The sequence below is a fragment of the Pelodiscus sinensis genome, chromosome 22 (genome assembly GCF_049634645.1).
Source record: "Pelodiscus sinensis isolate JC-2024 chromosome 22, ASM4963464v1, whole genome shotgun sequence".
Taxonomy (NCBI): domain Eukaryota; kingdom Metazoa; phylum Chordata; order Testudines; family Trionychidae; genus Pelodiscus; species Pelodiscus sinensis.
The window spans coordinates 4,139,044-4,166,346 of NC_134732.1; the positions used below are offsets into that span (position 1 = coordinate 4,139,044).

General features: G+C 44.7%; 1 protein-coding gene across 8 annotated transcripts in view; it reads left to right on the top strand.

The window, feature by feature from the left end:
- CACNA1B (calcium voltage-gated channel subunit alpha1 B) overlaps window positions 1-27,303 on the top strand; it is a 452,780-nt gene that overhangs the window by 372,202 nt on the left and 53,275 nt on the right. For all 8 annotated transcript variants that reach the window (XM_075906063.1, XM_075906064.1, XM_075906065.1 and 5 more), the window contains 5 exons: window positions 9,657-9,773; window positions 13,140-13,205; window positions 13,787-13,878; window positions 17,208-17,358; window positions 26,825-26,952. In XM_075906063.1, the coding sequence (XP_075762178.1) occupies window positions 9,657-9,773; window positions 13,140-13,205; window positions 13,787-13,878; window positions 17,208-17,358; window positions 26,825-26,952 (554 nt within the window). The remainder of the gene's footprint in view (window positions 1-9,656; window positions 9,774-13,139; window positions 13,206-13,786; window positions 13,879-17,207; window positions 17,359-26,824; window positions 26,953-27,303) is intronic.

The window sequence follows — 27,303 nt, forward strand, 5'->3', positions numbered from 1 at the left end:
TCACTTATGAGCAAGCCGTGAAGTCAACGAGAGTTGGGGAAAGATCCTTGCTGATCTCAGCCTATGCAGCTTTTCCTCTTTAAACTTTAATGGGTCTGCAGCTCCTAAATCACTGAGGTGCTTTTGAAAATACCCAGTGAAAAATGTTGCGAGGAATAAGGTGTGTTGGGGAATTTAGCCCTGTATTAGTGAGAACACTGCCAGGCAGATGTCAATCACCCCAGCGAGAGCTGAAACAAATCATAAGAGGGGAGTGGACCACGTGATGCCTCATTAGAAAGTTGAAGAGCTTTCTTCAGGGGGTATCTCTTCGATTGGGTTTAATCTTTGCTCATGTGCAAACCTTTTCCTGCCCCTCAGCCTCTTGCAGGTAAGGGGACTTGAACTCACTTGACTTGAACCCACCATCCTGTGCTCTCCAGGTAAATACCCTATGCCACTCCAGAGCTGAGCCGAGACTACCCCACCTCCCTACCTTTGGTGGATTCTGTATCCTATGTTGGCTGTCTGGTTGCAAGTGACTAAGGGACTGAGACTGATTGCAGCTCAGGGTAGCTAATGCTTAACCTCACTTAGCCTCTATTCATGCATAGTCTGGAACATAGCCACCTTGCACCTCCTTCTAGGGTCAAGCTGTGCTGTTATACAAACTGCAGTAGCCAGAGAAAGGAAGGGGACTTTGTTCTCAGGTAATTTTCCAAAGATCCATGCCCAAAGTGTGTGATTTGCTTATGGGGGGAAAGGCCCCTTTTGTTGGCAGCCTGGCCTTCCTGAGGGGAAGGTGCTCAGTGGGATGTAGATGGCAGTAGGGACATTTGTATGGCAACACTCACATGGGTGTGTTGCCCTAATGAGCTATCAGCATGAAGTTATGTGTGGTTTTTTTTACCTGGGCACCAAGAAGTCCATATGCCATCCTGGTGCGTTCTCGACTCAGCACAATTTCTGTTTAGGGGTTCCTACAATGGAAATGAATTTCTTCCTACTCTCCGTTGGGGGAGAACTCCTCTGTGGAACCAACCCTGCGATCGCTGAAAACTGTGGCTAGCGATGGGAAAGAGAGAGATCTGGCTTGCAGAGAGCTGCAAGGAATCCTGTTTCCTGCTTGACCAACCTCCCTCAATTTTCCCACTGTAAACATTCTCCAAGCCAACTCAACCAACTATGGGCATGTCTGCACTAGGAAACTATTCTGAAATAACTAAAATAGATTTAATAACTCCTGAAATAACAAAATTGAAATAGTGTGTCCTCACTATGCGGAAGCCTCGAAATTAGTCGGAGGCAGACTCCGTTAACGTGGACCCGCCACCTCAACTTAGAGCCCAAGGAAACACTGGGAAGTAATTAGTTCGAATTACTCTGGGGAATAGTTATTTTGGAATAGCGGTACTGGAGTGTCCACGCTACCTCTATTTCAAAATAACTTTTCAAAATTAGCATTATTCCCCAAGGAAAGCAAGAGTACAGATTTTGAAATAAGTGGCCCATTATTTCAAAATAATGAGCTCGGTAGTGTGGATGCTTTGCTTATTAATTCGACCTAAGTGGTTGGGGGGCTCGAAATAAAGCCCCAGTGTAGACCTCGTGTTAACCTACCTAGCCTTGCTGCATCAGCAGTTTCGTAGCACTAAAGAGTAAAGATAAAAGGAAAAGAAATGTGTTGATAAATTGCTTTCTTTGGTTTCTTAGTCGTGTTATATGTGATTTACTTTGTGAATGCAGTAGATTTTTTTTTTATTTCCTTAGGCAAAAAATACACATATGTCAGTTTTTCCCTGGTTTAATAACCTAAATAAATGAGATGGAGTTAAAAAGACAGGTCAGTCCTTCTGAGTTTAGGAGGCCCGTAGGAGGTACAATGAGCATATATGAAACTGACATCTATTTCTCTGCCTGGAAATACAAAAAAATAAAATAAAAAGTGTTTGTGAACTGTCTCCTAATTTGCATTACAAGATGAAATGCAAATAACTGCTGCACTGTCTGTGTTACCTTTAGGGTTTCAAAATCGGTTTTGATTTGAAACATTTTTTTAATTTATATAATTACCATAAAAGCAGGGGAAACCTCCAAACCCAACAATTTTTTTCCAGTGAAATTTTCAGAGCTTTTGTTTCTTGCTCGTCCTGATTACTCATTTTCTCTTTTGTTTTCTGTTTTTGTTCTTTATTTTCCTTACCTACCTGCTGAATCACGCCATCCAATCAACATACAATGCGAAAACCATGTCTCCGTCTGTATGTTGTGCGCCTGCTGCTCAAAAAATAATTTGTAAATAATCTTGCAAATATTCATCCATGAAAACATCACATATAGGACACGGTTGGTTTCATTGAATTTAAACACTTATTTAATTCTCTGCTTTTATTTTCTGTTGGTTTAATATTATTTTTTAAATTTCATTTTAATGAGATTACCGATTGCACTAGTGGGAAGTCTCACTGTACGTTTGCAGCATGCCTCATCATTGGCTCCTCTTGTGCATCTTCTTCCCATTGGCTAATTGGTGATATGAGGCAAATAAAGTCACCAATAGCTTGTTTTCTGCTGTTTGTTGTTTCACTTGATAACAATAAAGGGGAAACTGACATTTGCTTTATTTTCATGAAGGGCTGACTTAGAGGTGGAGGGATAGCTCTTTTCACATGACCTCTAGAGTAGGGAAGTTTCTTTGGCTTGAGCAATCTTTATTTTGTAGGTGATAGAATCAACTTTAAGCATCTAAGCAACCACTATTTTATACTGAGATTGGTTGGGTTTTATGACAAAAGAAGTGGTCCATTTAAAAGGACAATGCCAGGTGTTTTAAACCCATAGTTTAACTCTGATTGAAAAACAAAGATTTTTAGTGAAGCATAAAGAGATTAGTGAAAACATTAACTCTGGCTTTGAATGTCCACGGGAAAGCCAATATAGTACTATTTTGCCCCCCTATGAGATCTAAAAGGAAACAGTGACTAGCAACAAAAAGGTTGAAAGAAGGTAGGTATCCAAATCCCATTAAAATTCAATCAACGTTAGATGCCTAACTCCCATTGGCTCATAGGAAATCCGAACATAGACTGTTTTCTTTGCCCAGGATGAGTAAATACAAAAAGCAACAAGCCGTATAGATTGTGACAAATATGTTAAAACTATTTCATTTTTAATAACCCCAAGTGGCATTAATAACACAAAGACATGGGTTTATTAAAAATACATTTATTTTATCTGGCAGCATCCCTTTAAGCTACGTTAGTTTTCCATCTGGAATTTCTGTCGCACAGTTGCTGTTTTATCCAGAGATTATAAAAGCTTTCGCCTCCATGACAGACTGCAGACACACACATTCCATAACATTTCATGCAGGATCATGGGGGAAGTTGTCTTTTGGGAAACAACAGAGAAGCAAAAGCAATGTAAAGTGCAAGTTATGCCTTTCTAGAATTTTCAGGGTGAAATCTGAAAGGAAAGTTCTTTATAGTACCGGAATGATGACAGCAGAGATGGCCATAACTATGCTATCCAGTTTGTGTGTGCAAATGCAGTTCACACATGTACAACAAAGCGAGTACGTCTGATAAAACTTAATCACCCACATTGGAAAATGTGGGCCTTGGTACTGGTGGGCTACGTCTACATTGGCCCCTTTTCCGGAAGGGGCATGGTAATTTTTGAAATCGCAATAGGGAAATGCGCGGGGGATTTAAATATCCCCCGCGGCATTTAAATAAAAATGTCCGCCGCTTTTTTCCGGCTTTTAGAAAAGCCGGAAAAGAGCGTCTACACTGGCCCCGATCCTCTGGAAAAAGCGCCCTTTTCCGGAGGATCTTATTCCTACTTCCTACTTCAAAGTAGGAATAAGATCCTCCGGAAAAGGGCGCTTTTTCCAGAGGATCGGGGCCAGTGTAGACGCTCTTTTCCGGCTTTTCTAAAAGCCGGAAAAAAGCGGCGGACATTTTTATTTAAATGCCGCGGGGGATATTTAAATCCCCCGCGCATTTCCCTATTGCGATTTCAAAAATTACCATGCCCCTTCCGGAAAAGGGGCCAATGTAGACGAGCCCGTGCAGATTAATGGTTTAGATCCTGATCCTCCAGGGGCTGAATTTCACATGCTTGAGAAATCCCCTTGACTTCAGTTTCCCGGGCTAGGGTCAAAGGAAACAACATGACAGAGTCTCGGCAGCGCACACAGATAGGGTGAAATCCTGGCCCTGTTGATTTCAGGGAGAGTTCTTCAATGAAGACAAGACTTCGCCCAGGGTATGATCATTCCCCCTTAATATGAATAGAGTCACATGCATCAGGGGGGACCATTCTGGTCACATTCATCTGGGGGAGACCGTGTGTGTCTGCACACTTCAGATTCTTTGACCACGTGAGCAGCTTCTTGCTTGTTGTTTCTTAGCGGCATAGTTGAAATGTTAGTTCCCAACTGTCATCCCTCCAGTGCAATGAAGTCTCCCCAAGATAGCCCTGAGACAGCACTGAAGATTCAAAGGCTGACCTCTGTCCTCAAGGCCAAATAGCTGCCTCATCCGGCACATGACTTTGGAAGAACCTGTCATTTGAAGGAAGACAGTTAGCATGTCTGCAATGAAGAGGCAGCAGCATGGGCTGTGCAAGCCCGTCTGGAATTCTGGCAATGTACTCCCGCTGCTGGTCCATGCCACTGCTATATTTATCTATGCTAGGTAGGCTGAAGCCACGTCCCTAACTGCAGAGTAGACATGGAACCATAGAACTGGAAGGGATCTTGACAGGTTGTCAAGGCCAATCCCGTGCCCTAATGGCAGGACCAAGCATCATAGAATCATAGAGCTGGAAGAGACCTCACAAAGTCATCAAGTCCAGCACCCTGGCAGGACCAATCCCAACTAAATCAACCCCGCCAGGGCTTTGTCAAGCCGAGACTTAAAAACCTCTAGGGATGGAGATTCTACCACCTTCCTAGGTAACCCATTCTAGCACTTCACCACCCTCCTAGGGAAATAGTTTTTCCTAATATCCAACTTAGACCTCCCCCACTGTAACTTAAGACCATTGCTCCTTGTTCTGCTATCTCTCACTTCTGTGAACAGCCTCTCTCCATCCTCTTTGGAACCTCCCTTTAGTTCATCTAGTTCATCCCTGACAGATAAATGTCTAACCTGCTATTAAATCTCTCCTATGATGGAGATTCCACATCCTCCCTAGGCAATTTATTCCAGTGTTTAACCTCCTTGACAGGAAGTTTTTCCTAATGTCCAACCTAAACCTCCCTTGCTGCAATTTAAGCCCATGGCTTCTTGTCCTGTCATCAGAGGCCAAGGAGAATAATTTTTCTCCCTCCTCCAGGTAACTCCCTTTTAGGTACTTGAAAGCTGCTATCATGTCCACTCTCAGTCTTCTCTTTTCCAAACTAAACAAGCCCAGTTCTTTCAATCTTCCCTCATAGGTCGTGTTTTCTAGATCTTTCATCATTTTTGTTGCTCTTCTCTGGACTTTTTCCAATTTGTCCACATCTTCCCTGAAATGTGGCTCTCAGACTAGGCACAATACTCCAACGGAAGCCTAATCAGAAGAGTGGAAAAATCACTTCTCATATCTTGCTCACAACACTCCTGCTAATACATTCCAAAATGGTGTTTGCTTTTTTTTTCAACAGTGTCACACTGTTGACTCACATTTAGTTTGTTGTCCACTATGACCCCTAGATCTCTTTTTGAAGTATTCCTTCCTAGACAATCATTTCCCATTTTGTAAGTATGAAATTGATTGCTCCTTCCTAAGTGGAGCACTTTGCATTTGGCCTTATTGAATTTCATCCTATTTACCTCAGACTGTTTCTACAGTTTGTTCAGATCATTTTGAATGACAGTCCTATCCTCCAAAGCCCTGGCAACCCTTCCCAGCTTGGTATCATCTGCAAACTCTATATGTGCACTCTCAATGCCATTATACAAATCATTAATGAAAATATCGAACAGAACTGGACCCAGAACTGATCCCTGCAGAAACCCACTCGTCATGCATTTCCAGCATTACTGTGAGTCATTGACTCTTTGGGAATGGTCATCCAACTAGTTATGCATCCAACTTATATTAGCTCCTCCTAGGTTGTTTTTCCCTAGTTTGTCATGCAAGACTGTATCAAATGCATTACTAAAGACTAGATATACCACATCTACCACTTCCCCCTTATCCGCAAGGTTTTGCTATCAAAGAAAGCTATTAGGTTCTCTTGACACGATTTGTTCTTTACAAATCCACACCCACTGTTACTTGTCACATATTCTAAAGCTACAGGCCATTTGTTTTCTGTTATATGTCTGCGAGAAATTCATGTTTGATGGTGTTGGCATAAGTTAGTTGAAAGAAAGAAAAGCAGGCGTATGAAGCACACCAGTGTAACTTTCGCAGATCTCATCATTCTGTGAGATGTAACTCACATCAATATGATAATCCATGAAGACAAATTCAGCTGTGGTAAAAGAAGTCACAAATCTCATTTCAGATAAAAGATTCTGAAATTAACTTAGCCAGTCATTTTGCTGACAATACACACAGCAGAATAAAATACAGATTGCTTTTGTGCATCTTTACTCCCTCTTCTGACATGGCCACCAGTTTAGCAGTCTGCAAATGAAGCTGAGATGAGGCTGTAGATGCAAAAGGAGCAGATTTGGTGAATAGCAGAATGACATATTTGTGGTCATTTTTCTACTTTTAAATACAGTAAATAACATATTATGGGAATGGGTAAAAGCTAAGACATTAAAATAATGTCATTCACCCTCGCCCGTGTTCGGCACCTGTGCAACAGAAAAAAGAGATAGCAAGAATGAAATAAATCATCCGCCAGAATGACATTCCTCTCTCACATATGGTTATTTGAAAGGAAAATCAATGCAAAAATAATGGAGCACAAGAAATACTGCAATGTGGAGTTTCTCCTTTAAGTGCATGCAATTCTAATAACTGCTGAGGTCTTGAGGGACAGTTTTTCTGCACAGTGTATGGGAGGTGTGTGTGTGGGGGGGGGGGGTGTTAAACACATGAGCTATATCCCTTCAATTCTCACAATTGCATGTTTAATGTTACCAAACAGGGAATAGCATGGAGAACTGTCCCTCAAAAGCTTTGTAACTTGATAAAATAGGATTTTCCTGGGTTGCTAGTGATCCCCCTCTGGGCTATTCATTTGATTACACAGAGTGAAACACTGGCAGGAGTGTTTGAAAAACAGATGTTGAGCTTGGATCTGTAATAAAAAAAAAGAACATTGTTAGGCTCCTAACTCCCATGGAATTTCAATGAGAGTTGGGTGCCTAATTCCGTTTGAAGCTGGTCCTCAACCAGGTTCATGTTGTAGAGATCTTCTTCCTTTTTTACTTGCACGTCTCCCTCGCTAGCACTTCTTATTATCACACAGCCGTCCTGTGTTTTCCTGTAGAGGTGAAAAATGGAGTTCGCAGCGACCATGCTGACCATGACTTAGATCAGACACATGTTAAGCATCGTATCAGCTGACTGTGATTATGAGGGAATTTTAACAGGAGTCTGGACAAGACAAACTATTGTGGTTTTGCTACCAAGCACACGCTGTAAGAATTCTTCAGGGGAAAATGCTGGGGAAATGCACTTCTAATGTTTTATAAATTCAGGGCTGATCCTGTTTACACTTGCTGTATGTATACAGAACTGCTTATATGAGGAAGATTGTGTGTGTGCGGGGCCTGGCCCATATACCACACCATATCTACCTATTGTATCAATGGGAATTAAGGACCTGATTTCCCAAAGCCACGAACCTTGTGTTATCACTTGGGGCCTGATCCAACACCTGAGAAGGTGAAGTCTTACTATTGACTTCGTTGGGCTTTGAATCATAGACTCCTAGGGCTAGAAGAGACCTCAGGAGGTCATGGAGTGCAACCGCCTGCCCAAAGCAGGACCAGTCCCAGGCTCATACACCTGCACAAAGTCAGTAGGAAGTGGGCCCTGATTTATCCCCACTACTCAAATGGACCTTGACCACTCAAGTTCCTAGATCGGGGATTAGGTTGAAAACTAGATTACATCAGTGAAGTTCTGATACATTTACACTGCCGTAACCACAATGAAAATCTGACTCCCGGCCATAGATGGCCTTTAATGCTGAGCTGAGCTCTGATATGTATTGTATCAAGGGACAATAACCTAAAGTATTGTTCTAAGAAATCATCTTCGCAAAACAGGCGCTGATGATCCAAACGTTAAACAGCCCAGGAGAATCCTTGCTTGTGTCTTGCCTGCCGTGGACTGCCTTCCGTGGTAGACTAGAAATCGCTTCCGTGTTGTCTGCTCTTTCATGAAACATACCTGTGCTTTTCTCTTTTCTCTTTATTTTAGGACTGGGTCTGACATACAATATATGCCTAACTCTGAGCTGCTTGCATTTTAAACCCAACCCAAGTGCATGTCTGAAACTGATTTCTTGAACCATTTGATGGTATCCGTGGAATGCAGCGGTCTTGGCCCAGTTTGCTCAGCTAGCATTTAAATAAATTAATAGATAAAACAGGCACCCCCAAACTCAGCATGAGCTATGCACACAGATTAACAAGAGCTGTCAATCCCTTTAATCTGAGCAGGTATCTTGTGGTAAAAGATGATGGGAGATGGGACTAGAGGAAGACTGTACTGATTCATCTTTACCTACAAGGCCTCCTTATGATTGGGTCACCCTCTCCATTGCTTAATACTAGGTGGAATTTTGTTTAGTTAGCCTAGTCAAATTAATTCCTGTGGTTAAATTTTAGCATTCACTGGAATTGGGATTAATGTAGGCAGGGGGGATTTTTTTTAATCTACTTAGATTCCCCCCTGCCCTCCTCTTTCAACCTTTGCATGTTTTCGTTTGGAAAGACCTCCTCCCCTTCTAGGTTAGCTCGTTAAATGACCTATTTTCTGTCCATAAAAGGGAAGGGAGAAGAATCAACTAAAACGATCAAATAAAAATCAAACCCCCTGGCATTTCTTTGATTTACCTTAAAAGTGATATTTGTGAATCATTAATAAGTCAGCAGGTGCCTAAGGGCAACCCCTGCTGTGGATCACTCAATCTTGCCTGCAAATGATCTCCCCTCTAAGATAATGATCAGATTCCAGCGTTGCAGGTCAGCAAGGTTCTTGTCCTATCACCTGTTGTGTAAATACTTCTAAAAGGAGGGTGCTTTAAAGTAGATTGGCTGATCTCTTCCTTTGTCATGGAAGAGGCTAAAGCTACGCACTCTTATAGACCCTCTGGGCTTACATTGGATTCACTATAATAAAAATAAAATGAGCCAATCCAAGACTTCAAAACAATCCCGCTCACTAGCAAATAATAATCACCATCACTTTCCTTTCACGGGGAAAACCAGCTTTGCACAAAGAAAACAAGAATTGAAAGAAAAGTGCATAAGGGAAATTTTTTTTCCTTTTTATTATTTACCCAATAGCCGAGGGAGGGGCTTTTGTGGAGAGGGGTTTTCTCAGACTTACTGCATGTGGAGTGATCTGCACTGACGAATGTTTCTTTTGGAAGGTTTTCTGGTGGCCGATTTGCTGCTTAGATCGTGAAGCCGGTAATTTTAATTTCTTTTTTGCGGGCTGTGGTTTCTAGTCGCGTTAATTTCTGAAGGACACAAAACCTTTACTTTCCACAGGATAACTTCATCAACCTCAGCTTCCTGAGGCTCTTCAGGGCTGCCAGACTCATCAAACTTCTTCGCCAGGGCTACACCATCCGCATTCTGCTCTGGACATTTGTACAATCTTTTAAGGTGAGTAGCCCTCACGGTTGAAAGCAGAAGGGGATCAGCTAATGCCTTGCACTTCGGTAGCATCTTCCAGGTGAGGACATCAAATACTAAAGAATTAAGCTTTTCAGCATCCCTAGAAGACAGTTCTCTGATAACCTGTCTGTCAGGCATGTAATTAACTTGATGAAGGTTCTCCTTGGTCTGATTTTCAGAAGCATTCAGTGCCCCTAACATTCATTGACATCAGTGGAACCTGCTGGTACTCCACACTTTGGAAAATCAGCTCCAAAAGAGAACAAATTGCAGACACAGAAATAGGGCACAGGAGGGCAACGTTCCATGCTCCTCCTCTGTCTGCTGCAAAACCTCTTCTAGAATTTATATGGGGTGAAAACAGCAGAGTTCACAGAAGTCGAGGTGGGCTTTCCACAACCTATGGAATGTAGAGAATGAATGGTGTTTGGTTTGATTTTAATTCTGTAGAAGGGATCTAATTAAATTCTGTAGACTAAGAAGGGTATCATTTTCTCCTAATTCAGTCGGGGTGTTATAGTGCGATCACCAGACTATCTGCAAAAATAATATTTAGCATATACTATTATTTGCTGTTTTTACTATGGTAAAGGACCCAACCTCATGATGCTCAAACACATAAGCAAAAGTTGGTCTCTTCCCCAAGAATCTCAAAGTGCTTTATGACTGAAGAAAGGGGTCATGATTCGCTTTTCTACAGTTGAGAAAGTGAGGAACAGGGAGCTCATACCAGACCTTATCCATTAGCTCACGTACATCGGCATCTCCCCCCCCCCCCCCCCGACTTCGATTCCTCCACTGAGTTACAGTAAGCTGTTCTGTGTGCCTATGTATCATATGTCAGGCTTTCTACTGTGTATAGAGTTCCCTCTAGCTTGAGGTCTTGCAGCTGCTGTTAGACTGTTGCATGGAAGCGCGTGCAGCAGAGGCTTCCCTGAGAACAATGGGGCAATTTTATTTTGTCTAGGGCCTTCAATAAAAGCTGCTCCCTGCAGCTGCCTTTCAGAGTTAATCCACAGATACTTGCAAAGGGAAAGAAAACTCAAGAGAGAGCAGGTGTGTAATGGGGTCAGGATGTGATGTGGAGTCAGTGAAGCAAGAGGTTCCAGATAGAAGAAATTTCCTCCAAGAACAAGAGAGGCGAAGGGGCGTGCTCCAGGGAGTTGCTAGATGGCTGGGGGGAGTGGGGAAGGAGTGTGGAGAGGAACGGAGAGTGAGAGAGGGGCTGTGGGAGGTGCTGGAGCTGGAGGAGGATGGAGAAGGTGGAGGATGGAGAAGTTACGTAACATTGTGCACGTGAGAAGGAAGGCAGTAGAATGCTGTGCGGGCAGCGGGGCCCACAGCTCCTGTGCGCCCTGGGGCAGGCTCCATGCTCCCTGGAAAGGGTGGGGACTCGGGCAGAAGTGGGGGCTGGGATAGCCAGCCCTCAGACAATGGCACTGCCCCTGCCACTCCCAGCCCTCAGAGCCATGCGGAGCGGCATTCTGGCCTTCGACTCCAGTAGCCGCCGCCGCCACTACTTTGAATCACCAGGCCCAGGGGCCTTTGCTCCCTTTGTCCTTCCCCCTCCCGTCGACCGGCCTGGGTGCAGGCTGCAGCCTGGAGAGCTGGGACTTGAGGAGTTCAGCACCAGGAGTTTGAAGTCCTTTGAGAGATCGTGGGGGGCAGGCAGCTGGGTGGTTTCTAGTGCACCTTCAACATTTCCGCTCTCACTTAGCGGTCAGGCCGTGGAATTAAAGGCCTCTTGCTCTGGCTGCTGTGCTTTCAAGCAAATACCCCAGGATGTGTGTTTGATAACACTTTCTCGAGGTGAGGTGGGGATGGGTAGTATGTAAAGGCCACAGCAGCCAGTTTGAAACGCACCAGGAACACCTCCCACCCTTGGACAGAGAAGGTGCCTCCGAAATAAACCGGTGCCCTAGGAAGGATAGAAGGGACGGGCTTGTAGTTAAAACACAAGAGTGGGGCTCGGAAAACACTGGGTCTGGATCAACCTCTGCCAGGCAGCATGCTCTTGAGCATGCCACCTGGGCCTGGTCTTGAGAGAGAGAGAGAGAGACAGATGCATGAACCAAATCCTTTGGCTGGATGTCTGAGAGCCAGCTGGTGGCAAGATCATTGGTGACATCAGTAGTGATGCAGGCCAAGGTCAGATGGAGTGCATTTTCTCCATACAAGGTCACTGCTCTTGCCTCCCAGCCCCAAGCATAGCAATATTATTATCCCTGTTTTCTACAGGGGAGGAAATATAGACATAAGGGAGTGAAGAATCTGCTCCTGAGCACCTACAGCTCTTGCTTATCACAATCCCCGCCCCATGCCCGTTACGCTGTGCTAGCGCCATATTGAGGAGATGCAGCTCCACCCCTTCTCCTCCCCTGCCATCGGCGCCAAGGGCAGGGGTGAGCAGGCACGTCACACTTGCAAGTCTTGGTGGCTGCACAGGTTGGGTTCATATGGACTCCCAGCCTGGGCAGAGCAACTGACTCTTAGTCAAGCCCAGTGAGGGGAGGGATAGCTCAGTGGTTTGAGCATTAGCCTGCTAAGTAGAGGGTTGTAAGTTCAATCCTTGTGGAGGCCATTTAGGGATTTGGGGCAAAAATTAATCAGGGATAGTACTTGGTCTTGCTGTGAAGGCAGGGAACTGGACTCAATGACCTTTCAAGGTCCCTTCCAGTTCTAGGAGATAGGCAATCTCCCTTATAAAAAAACCTTTAGCCCAGTCAGCACAGAGCTGCAGCCCATGTAACATCCTCATGGCCATGCAGGTCATTCTGGATGTGGCCCATGATGGTAAGTAGGTTGAGGCGCACTGCTCAAACCTTTAATGATTTATCACTCAAGACTCGGAAACTTCTCTTTTCCCCCACAATGCCCAGTTAAACCCAGCGCTTGCTTCTTTGCAGATGTATTTTTCTAAGAATGTGTTTTTACTAAACTTCAGAAATAACTTTTATAATTGTATAACATTGCCTGAGAACCGCCACGGTATGTCATGACTAGGCTAAAGTACGCACCCTGCAGTCTGCTAGTGCCTCCCTTCTGGTGAGGCTCCGTCTACTCACACGGGTTGGTATGGACCATAACAGTGCAGAAAACTAACTTTATTTAAAGCAAAATAAATAGTCTTGCCTTACTACAACCTAATGGCGTGTAGTAAGGCAAGACCAGCTTTCAGCCGAGTCTCTTGTGCAGGTCTCCTTTGTGCCACAGCAGCTCAGGTTTCTCTTGCTAATGCTCTCATCCAAACCACAGGCAGTTTGGAGAAGCTCCGTGCTAACCAATAATTAATAAAGACTGTTTGCTAATCTGTGGCCCTGCTTTGTTAATGCTGTCCCTATTGGTTTTTTCCAGGCCTTGCCTTATGTGTGTCTCCTCATTGCGATGCTCTTCTTCATCTACGCCATTATCGGCATGCAGGTAACATGTTGGCTTCGACAGCTAAGACTCTACGATTTGCCATGTTGACGCAGAGCACGAGACACGCTATTGCTACTGCCTGCCTCCAGCAGGGGGCCTCTTTCAGAGTAAGGTGAAGAGCTCCCCCAACTCCAGAGTAGAAGGTCAGAGGAGGCACAGTCCCCATTGCTCCCACCCCGAGGGACTGTGCCAAACAGCGCTCAGATGCTGATATTCCTTAGGGATCCAGCTTAGCCTGGAGTGAATGGAAGTAGCTCTGATTGAATTCACTAGCATATGCTAAGGCCAAACTGGCTCCTTCAATTTTGGGGACAGCCAGCTTCATGTGCATCCAGAACATCTTCTCTTCGGTTTAGCGTCTTTCCTTGCTCCACACCTTATGCCTCTCCAGCCCTATAAGTTACACCCATTTAGCACAACTTGATACAAGTTACATTCCCACCCACTCTAACATCTGCTTTATACCCAGTCATGACCACTGTGCCTATCTCATACACTGCTGCTGACAGGGGCCCAGAGATTACCAAGGTTGCTTACTCCAGGCTGCATTTGGTCCTGATAGCTTTTGTTTCCTTTTCTAGGTATTTGGAAACATTGCACTAGACGATGATACCTCGATTAATCGACACAACAACTTCAGAACTTTCTTGCAAGCCCTGATGCTATTGTTCAGGTAAATCCAATCAAATCAGCCGACTTATAGGCTTGCCATGTGAGTAATAAATAACTTTTTATCTTCATGTGCCGGTTTAAGGGCTGAGCTTATTTAAGTTATATAAGACCTCCAAGCACAGCAGTTGTAATGAAGCACATGTTCCTCCATTTTGTGTTACGCATGGTTAGAGCAGGACACATCAGACAGAAATGTATCATCCAGACATTGCACGCAAATTGCTGTTTCGTTCCAGGTGAGTTCATGCCTCTCAGATTTTTCTGTTTTGAGAAATTCAACTTCATGGTTATTTTTGCATCATGAGCAACTTGAAATTTCATATTTCAAAGGGTACTTGTGGGTCAGAATTAATCCATTTCCACTTGGGCTCATTCATGTTGAAAAAGGAGTCCATTTTTAAGTAAATTGTAGCAAACATTTCAGCCATCTGATTCCATTTTTGTGGGTGTAACAAAAGGGAAAAACAAACAACCCTCAATACCAGGGTAGTGTCACCGTTCATTGTGTACATTTCACAAACATCTATGTGTGAACGTAAGAATGACCATGCTGGGTGGAACCAAAGGTCCATCTAGCCCAGTATCTTGTCTGCCAACAGTGGTCAATACCAGATGCCCCAGAGGGAGGGAACACAACAGGTGATCCTCACGTGATCCCTCCCCTGTCACCCATTTCCAGACAAACAGAGGCTAAGGACACTATTCCTACTCATCCTGGCTAATAGCCTTTGATGGACCTAACCTCCATGAATCTATCTAGCTCTTTTTTGAACCTGTTAAATTCCTAATCTTCAAAACCTCCTCTGGCTAGGAGTTCCACAGGTTGACTGTGCGCCAAGTGAAGAAAAACTTCCTTTTGTTTGTTTTAAACCTGCTGCCTATTAATTTCATTTGGTGACCCCTTATATTCTTATTCTTATATTGTGGGAATAAGTAAATAACTTTTTCTTATTTACTTTTTCCACCCCAGTCATGATTTTATAGACCTCTCTCCTATCCCCCCTTAGTCTCCTCTTTTCTAAGCTGAAAAGTCCAAGTCTTTTTAATTTCGCTTCAGATGGGACCTGTTCCAAAACCCTAATCATTTTTGTTGCCCTTTTCTGAATCTTTTCCAATGCCAATATATCTTTTTTGAGATGAGGCGATCACATTTGTACGCAATATGCAAGACGTGGGTGTACCATGGTTTTATATAGGGGCAATACAATATTCTCTTATTCTCTATCCCTTTTTTAATGATTCCTAGTATTCTATTTGCGTTTTTGACTGCCGCTGCACACTGTATGAACATGTTCAGAGAACTATCAACAATGACTCCAAGATCTCTCTCTTGAATGGTTGTAACTAAATTAGTCCCTGTCATATTGTATGATGTGCTCTGTGTTATGCACAAGAAATGGTTTATTTTTGCATAAGGCTACTGCTTCCCCCAAGCAGCTAGTGCCCATGTCAGGGGCTCAGGCTGTGGTCAGTCAGGGAAACTTTATTCTGATGATGTAATGTTTGTAATTGGATAGCCTGCTAAAGGATCTTGATTAATGGAGTGTGTGGAGAGCCAGGCAGACATGAAATTAGCTCACTCGGGTTTACTCATGCAGTTTAAAATAATCTTGTTGAAATTAATCTCTTAATTGAAAAAAAATCTGATGTTATTGCAGTCTTACTTCTGGATCCTTTGGGCCAGATCCTGGCCCCTGGCATAGGGCCCTTTTTGTCACAGCTGCAGAAGCTAGAGACTATAAAGTGAGTTTAACCAGCCAACTGTGGATACTCTCAGAATTAGGGACATTCCTGAGATGGTGAGAGCTGACCTTGCTAGCACAGTGCTCTGCCATTGTTGGAGAAGGTTGGACCAGGATCTGGGACCTGACTCTGGTGCCGCCCAGTGAATTGCACTTTGAACAACTTAAAATAGTCTTGTGGCTGCTTTAAATTCCACAAGGAATTGAACCAGTCCCAAGATCAAGGTCCAGGCATATGAGTCAGGTCCTGTGTGGGAAGATTTTCACTATTCTGTATATATCCCCGGGATAAATACAGTACTTCATAGTACCCAAGGCTTCCAGACGAGCACCATTCATCAGCATTGAGGTTCACTGGAGTTTGTAAAGTTTAAGGGGGGAACAAACAAATGAAATAACAAATATATTAAGACTTTAGAGCAGCAACACTTTGCACCCACTTTGCACAGGTGTAAATAGCTACATAGGATACCGGGCAATGGAGACTCAAGTTATGGGCTTGGTCCATCAAGTATTGAGTGAGGTTCTCTGGTCTGTGATACATGGGAGCTCAGGCTAGATGATCATAATGGTCCCTTCCAGCTTCATAATCTATGACCCCATGAAGTTACTCCAATACACGATGTTACCTCGCCCACCTAGTCTCTAATGTCCTGGGACTGATTTGGCAGCAGTTGCACGACATACAAGTTAAGGTCCAGTCATTTGATGGAAGACGCCTAAGAAAAGAGACAAGAATTGGCTGCTGCTATTGGCTACTGCTATGCTTTTGGTTAGTCCCTCCATGATTAGTGAATATATTTAGTTAGTTATTAAATCACATATTGTGACAGTGCAGAGTCACTTGGGGATAATTCAAGGTTATATTTGCATCTGCTTCTTACCACAGGAACAGCTGCCATAGGTAACATAAGGAAAGAGAGAGGCAAAGGCGTTCAGAAAACCCAGTAGACTCTCATAAGAAAGCGTATCTGTGTCAGAGTGGTAGACTGCAGTATTCTGATGCATCCATTTAAAATGATAGATTGAGACAGGAGAGTCTGTTTTTGTTTCAGTTCCTCTCCATTGGGTTTGTAGCTGCTATTAAGGCTGAGCTGCTGGGTTTGGGGAATGGGAGAGTTAAACTTGTTTGATTACATTGGTCCTCTGTGCTTGCCTGACTTCAGTTAATCTGTTTCTGGAAATTGAAAATAGATTAAGTGTATCCTGTCTGAGCTTGTCAGGTTGATTTTGTTTCCCTGTGACATGGGTGGAGGAGGGAAGATCTTTTTTCATGTCTTTCTTTCATACGAAGTTGAGAAATGAATCGGATACAGTAAACGCCAGTGCAAACTGCCTCCCAGAATGTGTACAGACACACACAGGCCGGCCATGGGAAGAGGAGGTTGTGTGTTACCAAAAATGATAAAGGGAATTCAAAATAGAATTTTTGAAACATTGTTACTGGGTGTTCTTTGGCTAATTTGACCTCCCGTAACGCGTCGAGAAGTGCTTGCGAGGGCTCTGGTTAGCTCTCACGGTGTACTCTTTTGCAGTCAAAAGAATTCACCCTTTTTCCTTTGTTGGAATCTTTTCCCCCCATCTGCAGGAGTGCCACCGGGGAAGCTTGGCATGAGATCATGCTCTCCTGCCTCAGTAACAGAGCCTGCGACAAACTCTCCGGCCTCACCAAAAACGAATGTGGCAGTGACTTTGCCTATTTTTACTTCGTCTCTTTCATCTTCCTTTGTTCCTTTCTGGTAAGTCAGTCCCAGTCTCTGCTTCCCTTCCACCTTATCAAACAGCAGGCATCACGTTAGCCCTTGCCAACTCCTCCAGCTCCCTTCACGCTTAGGCCATGTCTACACTTACCACTGTGAGGATCAATCTCCTGGAGGTCGATTTAGCAGATCTAGTAAAGACCCACTAAATCAACTGCTGATTGCGCATCCATCAACTCTGGTACTCCACTGAAATGAGACGAGTAAGGGGAATTGATGGGAAATTTTCTTCCATTGACCCCCATGCAATGGGGACACCGTGGTAACTGGATCTAAGGTATGTCAACTCCAGCTACGCTAGTCACGTAGCTGGAGTAACAGACCTTAGTTTAACCTTGCGCTCTAGTGTAGACCTGGCCTTAGCATGAAGTGGGTGTTTCTTTCCACCTCCTTCTTTCCTGCTGCTCCCTAATTACGATTTAGACAACAGTCCAAGACATTTCCATTAAAAAACATTTATTATCATGGTGATTAAAAACCTTTTAATATCCAAGAGATAATTTAGTAATTAGTTTAATGCAAAGGTTTTTATCTTTCTCCCTGGAAGCGGGGGCGAGGGGAGGGTTCTAATTTATGGAATTAAACATTAATCTGCTTTGTCTCCATTTTTACACGGGCTTTTGAAGAATGGGATTGAGAACAGGGAGAGGCAGGCTTGTAGGGACACACTTGGCTCTATGGTGCTTTCAGAAAGCAGCAGGAAAGCGCCAAGTCTGTGTGATATTTTATATGTCGGGTGGTACATTGTCACTGAGAGTGGTTTGGAACTTCTCAGGCACAACGGTGAAAGATGTACACCAAGGTGCGGTCGCTGACTCAGGCCACTGTTCCTCGGGCAGGACTGACACTAGCCATGTTTTACAAATCCCTTCTGAACGCATGAAAGGTGATCTGTTCCCTGAGGTGGAGTCCACCTTTGGATTTTATGCTGATGTAACTCCACCGGCTTACAAGAATGGAGAAGCAGGCACACAGGGAACAAACTCAGAGGCTGAAGAGTTGAAATCACAGCTCAGAAGCTTACCAGAAGGCAAATAGGGTTTATCCGTTCTCCCCTCACTGCTTTCCACTGCATAGACAAGAGATTACCTTACAGTATAAGAGCTTATTGTGAATCAGAACGTCACAAATTCAGCCAATCCCTATTGGCCACAAAAGGTTCAGTCTTGGAAAAACAGCTTCATATGGCATTTATATATTACAGGGAGACCTACCACCTCATAGGTCTCCAGGAGATCCTTTAGCCAGCTGGAGCCCTTTCCTTTCCATCTGGCATCTCACTCTTTCCTGCACCGATTAAAATTTGGAGCACCCTGGAAGCTGATAAAAAGTTACTGCACCATTTACTGATTCCTTTCGAACTCCACCTCTTCAAAGCTTTTCTTGTGTAATCCTTCACTGAACATCAGAAACTTTCTGTTTTAAAGCCCATTAACATTTCTCAAGTTCTTCCTGCCCCCGGGAGAAAACCTCACCGAACTGCACCAGATTTCACACTCATGTAATAGTGAAATTGGAGGCTGCAGTACATCTGTGAAATACACAACCCTGCGTGATCTTATACCTTACACCAGTGCCCCTGAACACTCTGTGGGACCACGCCCTTTGTTCATTGGCAGGCCTTGGGGAAGCCCCAGGTGATGAGTTAGGGGAGGCGGGACTCCAAAAACAGATGATGCATAGTCAGCCAGCTGCAATGTTTCAGGACAGAATCATTCCTCATTTTTTAGAAAGCATTTGGCACAACCTTGCAATAAAATGTGGTTCCCCACATCTGATTAAACCATTATACAGCAGCGGCCTTGTCAGCAGGGTGCGTATTTATGGTGTCTTGGGTTTGGTTACATCACGGAATTGGGGGGAATGATGTAATGTATTGGTTTTTAACATTGCTTCCATGTCTTTAAGGATGCCTGGTTGGCATCATTTTCCTTGTTTAGTTTGCACCCTGTGATATAAAGTGCAACTAAAAATTAGAGCAACTGCAAAAGCTCCTCTGGAGCAGTCAGATAAGCCTCTCTAGACCCAGCCTTGCCTTGAGGACTACACAGAACAGCACCACTCTCATGGGAGAACAACCTCTCAAGAACAACTTGCTGTATCATCACTCTGGCAGTGCAACCTCCTGTGGCCAGCCATCTCTCCTGGGCAGTGCAGAAAGAGGAGAGGAGAAAGGTCCTGCCCCTGTTCCTACTCTGAGGTTGGGGGAGATGTAACTGATTGGAAGAGAATCACTTTCTTAGGTCCGAAAGGGAGTGATCAGATACTTACCACCTGGAGCCTGACTGAAAGTCAAAAGACAGATGGATTCTTGCGCCTTCTTGGGATCAAGCCTCAAACTCAGATAAACTGTCACGGTTGTGAGAACTTTGGGACTGCAATTGTTATGAATGGAACATCCTGCTGGGTAGCTAATGGGTACAGAGAACACAGCCAGGTGTATATACTAGCCAGATGTACTAGCTTCTGTTCCACAAAATGAACCAAGTAACTTCAGCAGAAATGATCCTGGTGGTTTCAGGTGCCCTAGTTTAGTCCGTGGACTCACTAAATCAAACACCAGAAGATTGATCTCCAGCGTGGGAAGTGGAGATGTGGCCTGGCAGTTGTCTCTGAGGGTGAGGAGAGAATAGGAAGTGTCATTGTGCCTAATGTACAGAGGGGATTCCTGAGAAAATATAGTCCATCAGTAATATTTTTAAAAGTGTCCAAGTGATTTAGGAGCCAAAGTCAAACTTAGAGCCTGGCAAGGATACAAAATGTGTATCCACATCCGATCCGCAATCTGCAAAATTGGTCCATGGATATCAACATCTACAGCTGCAGAGCTATAGTCCCCGTCTTTTAAATCTCTCCTCGCACGGAAACTGTTCAATACCCCTCCTCCTTTTCGTTACCCTTCCCAGCACCTTTTCCAATTCCAGCATATCTTTTTGAGATGGGGCAACCAGAATGGCGTGCACTATTCAAGGGGTGGGCAAAGCATGCATTTATATAGTGACACAAGAATGTTTTCTGTTTATTATCCCTTTCCTAATGGTTCCTAACATTCTCTTCACATTTTGACAGCCATCACACGCTGAGCAGAGAACACATTGACACCAAGATCTCTTTAAGCTGTAACAGATAATTTAGAGGCCATAATTTGTAGATATAGTTGGGAATGTTTTGGAATGTGTATTACTTTGCGCTTCACACTGAATTTCATCTGCCATTTTGTTGCCCATTCACTCAGTTTGATGAGATCCCTTTGTTATGGTTCACACTCAGCTTTGAATTTAATCATCTTGAGTAATTTTTGGTCATCTGCAAATTTTACCACCTCACTGTTTGCCTCCTTTTCCAGATTATTTGTGAATATGTTGAACAGCACAGATCCTAGGACAGAGCTTGAAGACCCTGCTATTTGCCTTTCTCCACTGTGAAAACTGACCTTTTATTTCTACCTTTTGTTTCCTATCTTTTAATTACTTACAAATCCATAAGAGGACCTTCCCTCTTATCCTTTGTCTGCCAATGTTGCTTAAGAATCTTTACTGAGGGTCTGAGGGACCTTATCAAAAGCTTTCTAGAAGTCCAGGTACACTGTATCACTGGATCCTTCTTGTCCACATACATGTTGACATCCTGAAAGAATTCCAGTAGATTGTCGCATCGGTCTGAGAATGCGGGTACTTGGATTCTTCTCCAAGTGTTAGTTCACGTACATTCCAAACAGGTGTGTGTGCACGTAGGTGCACAGTAGCAATAAGGTTTTTCCCTACCAGCTGCCGATAGATAAACTTAAAAAACAACAAATGGTCTGGTAGCACTTTAAAGACTAACAAAACATGTAGATAGTATCATGAGCTTTCGTGGGTACAAACCACTTCTTCAGATGACCAGAAGTAGGCTGTGCCCACGAAAGCTCATGATACTATCTACATGTTTTGTTAGTCTTTAAAGTGCTACCAGACTATTTGTTGTTTTTAAAGTTTATCCTATAGGGTATGTCTACACTACCACCCTAGTTCGAACTAGGGTGGTAATGTAGGCAACCGGAGTTGCAAATGAAGCCCAGGATTTGAATTTCCCGGGCTTCATTTGCATTAAGCCGGGCACCGCCATTTTTAAATGTCCACTAGTGCGGACTCCGTGCCGCGTGTAGCCGCGCGGCACAGAGTCCGCACTAGCGGACATTTAAAAATGGCGGCGCCCGGCGAGATGCAAATGAAGCCCGGGAAATTCAAATCCCGGGCTTCATTTGCAACTCCGGTTGCCTACATTACCACCCTAGTTCGGACTAGGGTGGTAGTGTAGACATACCCATACAGACTAACTCAGCTACCCCCCTCCAGAAGCTACCCCTAGAGTCTGTCTGGGCATCCCCAGGAGTCTCTCCTTCATGGTGCCCAATATAGAGCCCTTTCAGTCCATCCCCTCCTCTGTTCCTTTTTACCACCCAAGACAGTAAGTTGCTCAGCAGTTACATAGTTCTTGATGTAGTTTTTGTATTTTATAGTTGTTAAATAATGAGTTGGTTAGTTATAAGTTTCAGTCGTGGGCTTTCCCCCATTTTCTCCCTACTGCCCATGGAACATGCTGTGGTCTCCAGGTTTTAACCGTGCAAGTACTACGTGAGCTGCATGCCAATCAGTGATCCCCACACATCCTGCTTGAGGTGTCTGGAAGAAGATCACCAAACAGCTCTCTAAGATCTGTCAGGAATTCCGACCAAGGACACTGAAGGAATGAGAACAGCGGCAGAAGAGCCTCTTCCTAGACAGAACCCAAACCAAAGGCTCTTCTGGACCCTGTGGGCCTTCCACCAAGCCCAGGGGAGGAGCCAGGCTCTCACTCAGCCTCAGGGGTGTTAGTCACATCCATCCCACCAACACAACCCTTCTCGTCATGTCAGTGGAGACCCCAGTTACTTTCCCACTCTTCCCAAGACTCCGACCCAAGACTCCAACACCCAAAGTGCAAGTCGCTCGACCTCATGGCGTGGAAGCTCCATGGCTGAATGCAACATAGCTCTCATGTTCCGACCGGATCAGACAATTCCTCCTGGGCAGTAGGAAACCTGCCATGAGAGCCACCTACCTAGCCAAGTAGTCAGTGCAACACACCTTGTCTCCGACACTCACCCCACTGCCACTTATTTTGGACTACCTTGTCCATTGAAAGCAACAAGGATTAGCAGGCTCGTCAATATGGGTTCATCTCACTGGTCTATCGGCATTCCTCCTGGTGCACAGGGCCTCTTTCTGTTTGTGAACCCCAGGTCAGATGATTCTTAAAAGGTCTTGACTGACTCCCTCAGCTCCACCACCAATAATTTTGGCCAGAAAGCTATCTGAGCTCAGGGCCCGATCATCGGAGACCCCCTATACAGTTTTCTATAAAGATAAAGTACAGCTCCAACTTCCCACCCCCGCTTTCCTCCCAAAGGTGGTGTCACATTTCCATATTAACCAGGATATTTTCCTCCTGCCATTCTACCACAAGCTACACTCTTTCATCCCAGCACACCAAGTCTTGAATAGGGTCCTGAAATCGGGACTGTTACAACCTTAAGAACATAAGAACAGCCATACTAGGTCAGACCAAAGGTTCATATAGCCCAGTATCCTGTCTGCCAACAGTGGCCAATGACAGATGCCCCAGAGGGAATAAATGGGACAGGCAATCAAGTGATCCCTCTTCCTGTCATCTCTTTCTAGTCTCTGAAAAACAGGCTAAGGAGACCATTCCTACCCATCCTGGCTAATAAATATTGATGGACCTAACCTCCATGGATTTGTGTAGTTCTTTTTTGAACCCTGTTAAAGTCCTGGCCTTCACAACATCCTCTGGCAAGGAGTTCCACAGATTGACTATGTTACATGAAGAAAAACTTTCTTTGGTTTAAAGCAAACTATTAATTTCACTTGGTGAGCCCTAGTTCTTATGTTATGGGAGGAATATCTGCACCTCTCCCCCTTCACTGCACACTCCACCAGAACACAGGCCTTGTCTGCAGCATTTGTGGCTCACATCTCTACTCAAGAAATCTGTAGAGCATTGGCCTGGTCCTCCAGCCGCACCTTGGCCGCGCACTATGCGATCACCCATCAGGCTCAGGATGACGCAGCATTCAGCTGAGCAGTGCAAGACTCTGACCCTGTGCCCGAACTTTGGTGAGTGAGTCACCTTGTGACCTTGTGCACATGAACAAGCACTCGAAGAAGGAAAACCAGTTACTCACCTTCCCATAACTGTTGTTGTTCAAGACGTGTTGTTCATGTCTGTGCCAACAACCAGTCTCCCACCTCTCTGTCAGAGTAACCAGCAAGAAGCAACAGAAGACGGGGTGGGTCATCAGAGCTTTGTATTGGGTACCATGCATACGTGATTCCAGGGTGAGCCCAGGGTAGCTGCTAGAGAAAAATCTGGCTACGGTGCATGCGCACGCACACACACCTGACTGGAACGGATCTGAACAACACCTCTCAAAGAACAACAATTATGAGAAGGTGAGTAACTGTTTTTTCCGTTCTCCGCTTTACTAGGTAACTAAGTCAATTTGCTTTTCTGTGCCTCAGTTCCCTGGCCTATAAAATGGGGTTATGTAAATTGTTAGGAAATTCTACAGGGGGATTAATTAGCATTCATAAGGCATATTTCTGTGGCACTTGGGATTCGGGGTGTCTCAATTATCAGGTCATGAGTAACAGCAACAGCACATCCTACACACGATCCCCCGATCAAAGATCCACCCCCTCTTCCACATGAGGCCGGAAGGATGCAGGGTTCTTTTAAGCAGCACAAACTCCAATCCCAGATGCAATTGCCTGGTTTCATTGTAATGACTTGCAGATGCTGCTGATCTGAAGACAGCTAAATATTGTGTCATTTCATCGATTCCAAGCAGAGAGCTTGCAACCGGCTCCGCTGCGCTATTTCCTTGTGCACGATGTCATGCCACGAAGCAGCACCCACATCTGCGTATCTCAACGTGAGGTTTCCCATTGACTTTAATAAGAGATAGGTTGGACCCTTTTTTCTCAGGCCCATTTGCCTACCTGTGTATTAGGATCTTGCCATTTCCAGCCGAGGCCTTTTGCATGCTGTGCCTCTCGTCCTCTTCGCTTGGAGGATTCTCATTCCTGAGATCCTAACACAGGACATCCAGGTTCGAGACCCACTCGTCTGAACTGCTTTGTCTTGATTTGCTCTGATCCGAGGAGCAGTGGGAAATGCTCTCAGGAGAGTAGCTGCATACATCTGAATGATGGGCTGGTTGACTGGTGAACCTGGGCCTCTTTCCGCCGGCATTAGGAATAAGGAAACAGCGTTTCTCCAGAGAGAGCGTGAGTCACACTGCCTCCGTCATGAATCACGCTGGATTGTAGCACGCTGCCTAAGTGCCTCAGTAACGGAGAGAGACGTTTCCTGTTACACTAATAAATATGTTCTGACATTTCACACGGGCAAAAGGGGCTGGATTAGCAGCCCAGGATAACCAACTCCACTGCAGCAAGAAGAATGGGCAGCAGTGTCTGTCTCAGTGTTTGCGAGCACACTTCCATTCTGCTGCACGGGGTCTGTCTTTAGGCAATGAGAAGGAACTTCACTCTCCTTGGTCCATTCAGTCCTTGTCTTTCTGAGGAGGGTATCATAAAGAGAGCATAAGGTAGCATGCTCACCACCTGTCGCCCTTCACACTCTTCTAGCAGCCTCCTTCTAGCTCAGCTGCTTCATTGTTAATTAGCGAAAGGGGCAAAACCTGTCTGCTGCTAAGTGTAGCCTGCAAGGTTGTCAAGAGACAAGTAGGCCCTAGTTCTCCTGAAGAGCCATTGACCCCATGACAGATTGGACTTCCCGGAAATGGACATAGGTCAGCAGCTCTTTTTATATGGGCTGCTGATCATCCTAAAACAACTTTATTGCCACCAGCAAAGAATAGACCAAATGGCGCTCCTGACCCTGGCTCTGAGGCCAGGAAGAAAAAGCTAAGCCAGCATATCATAATGGGATTTCTTGACACTCAAAACAAACTGTTAAACCAGGAGTTCTCAAAGTTTCACCACTCGTAGGGTTACCATATTTGAACTCCTGAGAGGGAGTGTATCAGTATCTACCAACTCATGGGCTGAGTCTAGACTGGCATGATTTTCCGGAAATGCTTTTAACGGAAAAGTTTTCCGTTAAAAGCATTTTTGGAACAGAGCGTCTAGATTGGCACGGACGCTTTTCCACAAAAGCACTTTTTGTGGAAAAGCGTCCGTGCCAATCTAGACGCGCTTTTGCGCAAAAAAAGCCCTGATCGCCATTTTCGCGATCGGGGCTTTTTTGCGGAAAACAAATCTGAGCTCTCTACACTGGGACTTTTGCCTGAATGGGAGCAGAATAGTATTTCCTCAAGAAGCACTGATTTCTTACAGTAGGAAGTCAGTGCTTTTGTGGAAATTCAAGCGGCCAGTGTAGACAGCTGGCAACTTTTTCCGGAAAAGTGGCTGATTTTCCGGAAAAACTGGCCAATCTAGACATAGCCATGTTGTATTAATGTGTATATATACTACATATTGTATTCATATATTATATAGTATATATAACATATTACTACAACGTGAGTTGGTAGATACTGATATAGATACACTCCTTCTCAGGAATGGCCTCTTTTTTGAAAGTTCAAATATGGTAACCCTATGGACTTCTCAGGAACCTCAAAACAATCCGTTGTGTGAGTTCCAGTCCCACAATCCTTTGCAGTCATATCCTCCATCTCTCTGGCATCCTGTCAAGAGCCCGGGGCTATCTTGGGGCAAGAGGTCTGATGTGAAGGTTGATGGGGTAGGTTTGTGGATTCTGGAGAGGAAGGTGGATGCTTCTGGGCATGGACAGACATTCTGTGTGGCATGATGCTGGTAGTGGGGGAACGAGGACGGGGGCAGGAGCTGCTGTCTGGGGATACAGATGCAGAGAGAGATGCTTTAGAGTGGGGCTGTGCCGAATTGTGCAGTGGAGGACACTGTGCTGCTGGATATTGGTGGAAAGAGTGCAGATCTGGGAGAGGTGCTTCCTCTTCTTCCTTGCCACACCATCTGCCTGCAGCGTGCTCCACTCCTGCAGTGACTGAGCCTCTGGAGTCAGGGGTGGGAGGTCTCCTGTTACCATGCTATTGCCAACGTGTGAGGAGCTATGGCTACAGGCCCCCAAAAGGAGGTTTTCTTCAGTTCTTCCTGGCCTGAAGGGTGCATAGTGGCTGCATGCCATGCTATCTGTGGATCAAAAATTGTGGGACCTCAAAACAACCCTAGGGATGAGGAGAAACCACACTTCCTGCTAGGCAAATACATGTGTTCTCTACTTGCAGCTTCATTCTTCCACCACCTTCAGTTACATACCTTAAATCGAATCCACGAGGTAAAAGGCAAGTGTGTTTCTTTCCTCCCCCACCCCAATATCCTTTTCCCTCATGCAGATGTTGAACCTGTTTGTAGCTGTAATCATGGACAACTTTGAGTACCTGACACGAGACTCTTCCATCCTAGGACCCCATCACCTTGATGAGTTCATTCGGGTCTGGGCTGAATACGACCCAGCTGCCTGGTATGTATATAGACAATACGGACATAGCACATATACTGGTTTTGATGTGGCTACAAGTCTACAGGAAAAACAAAATCCAGAGCTGGGGAGGTGAACATTGCAACCCAGATTCACTGTGCACTTGAGATTAACAACCCTGATGTAATTACAGGGGAATTTCCTTTTAGCTGACATGGGAACCACAAAAGAGAGAAAACTCAAACCCTTAACACTGCCAGAAAAAGAATGGGTCTGATGCAAACAGAGCGCCTGACCCTCGCTCCGTGGTTATGCAGAAAAAGCATTTGTTAATTCTGGAAACACAACTAAACACTTTTGGTTTTCATTTCCCAGTGTGAAGTGGGGGGGAGG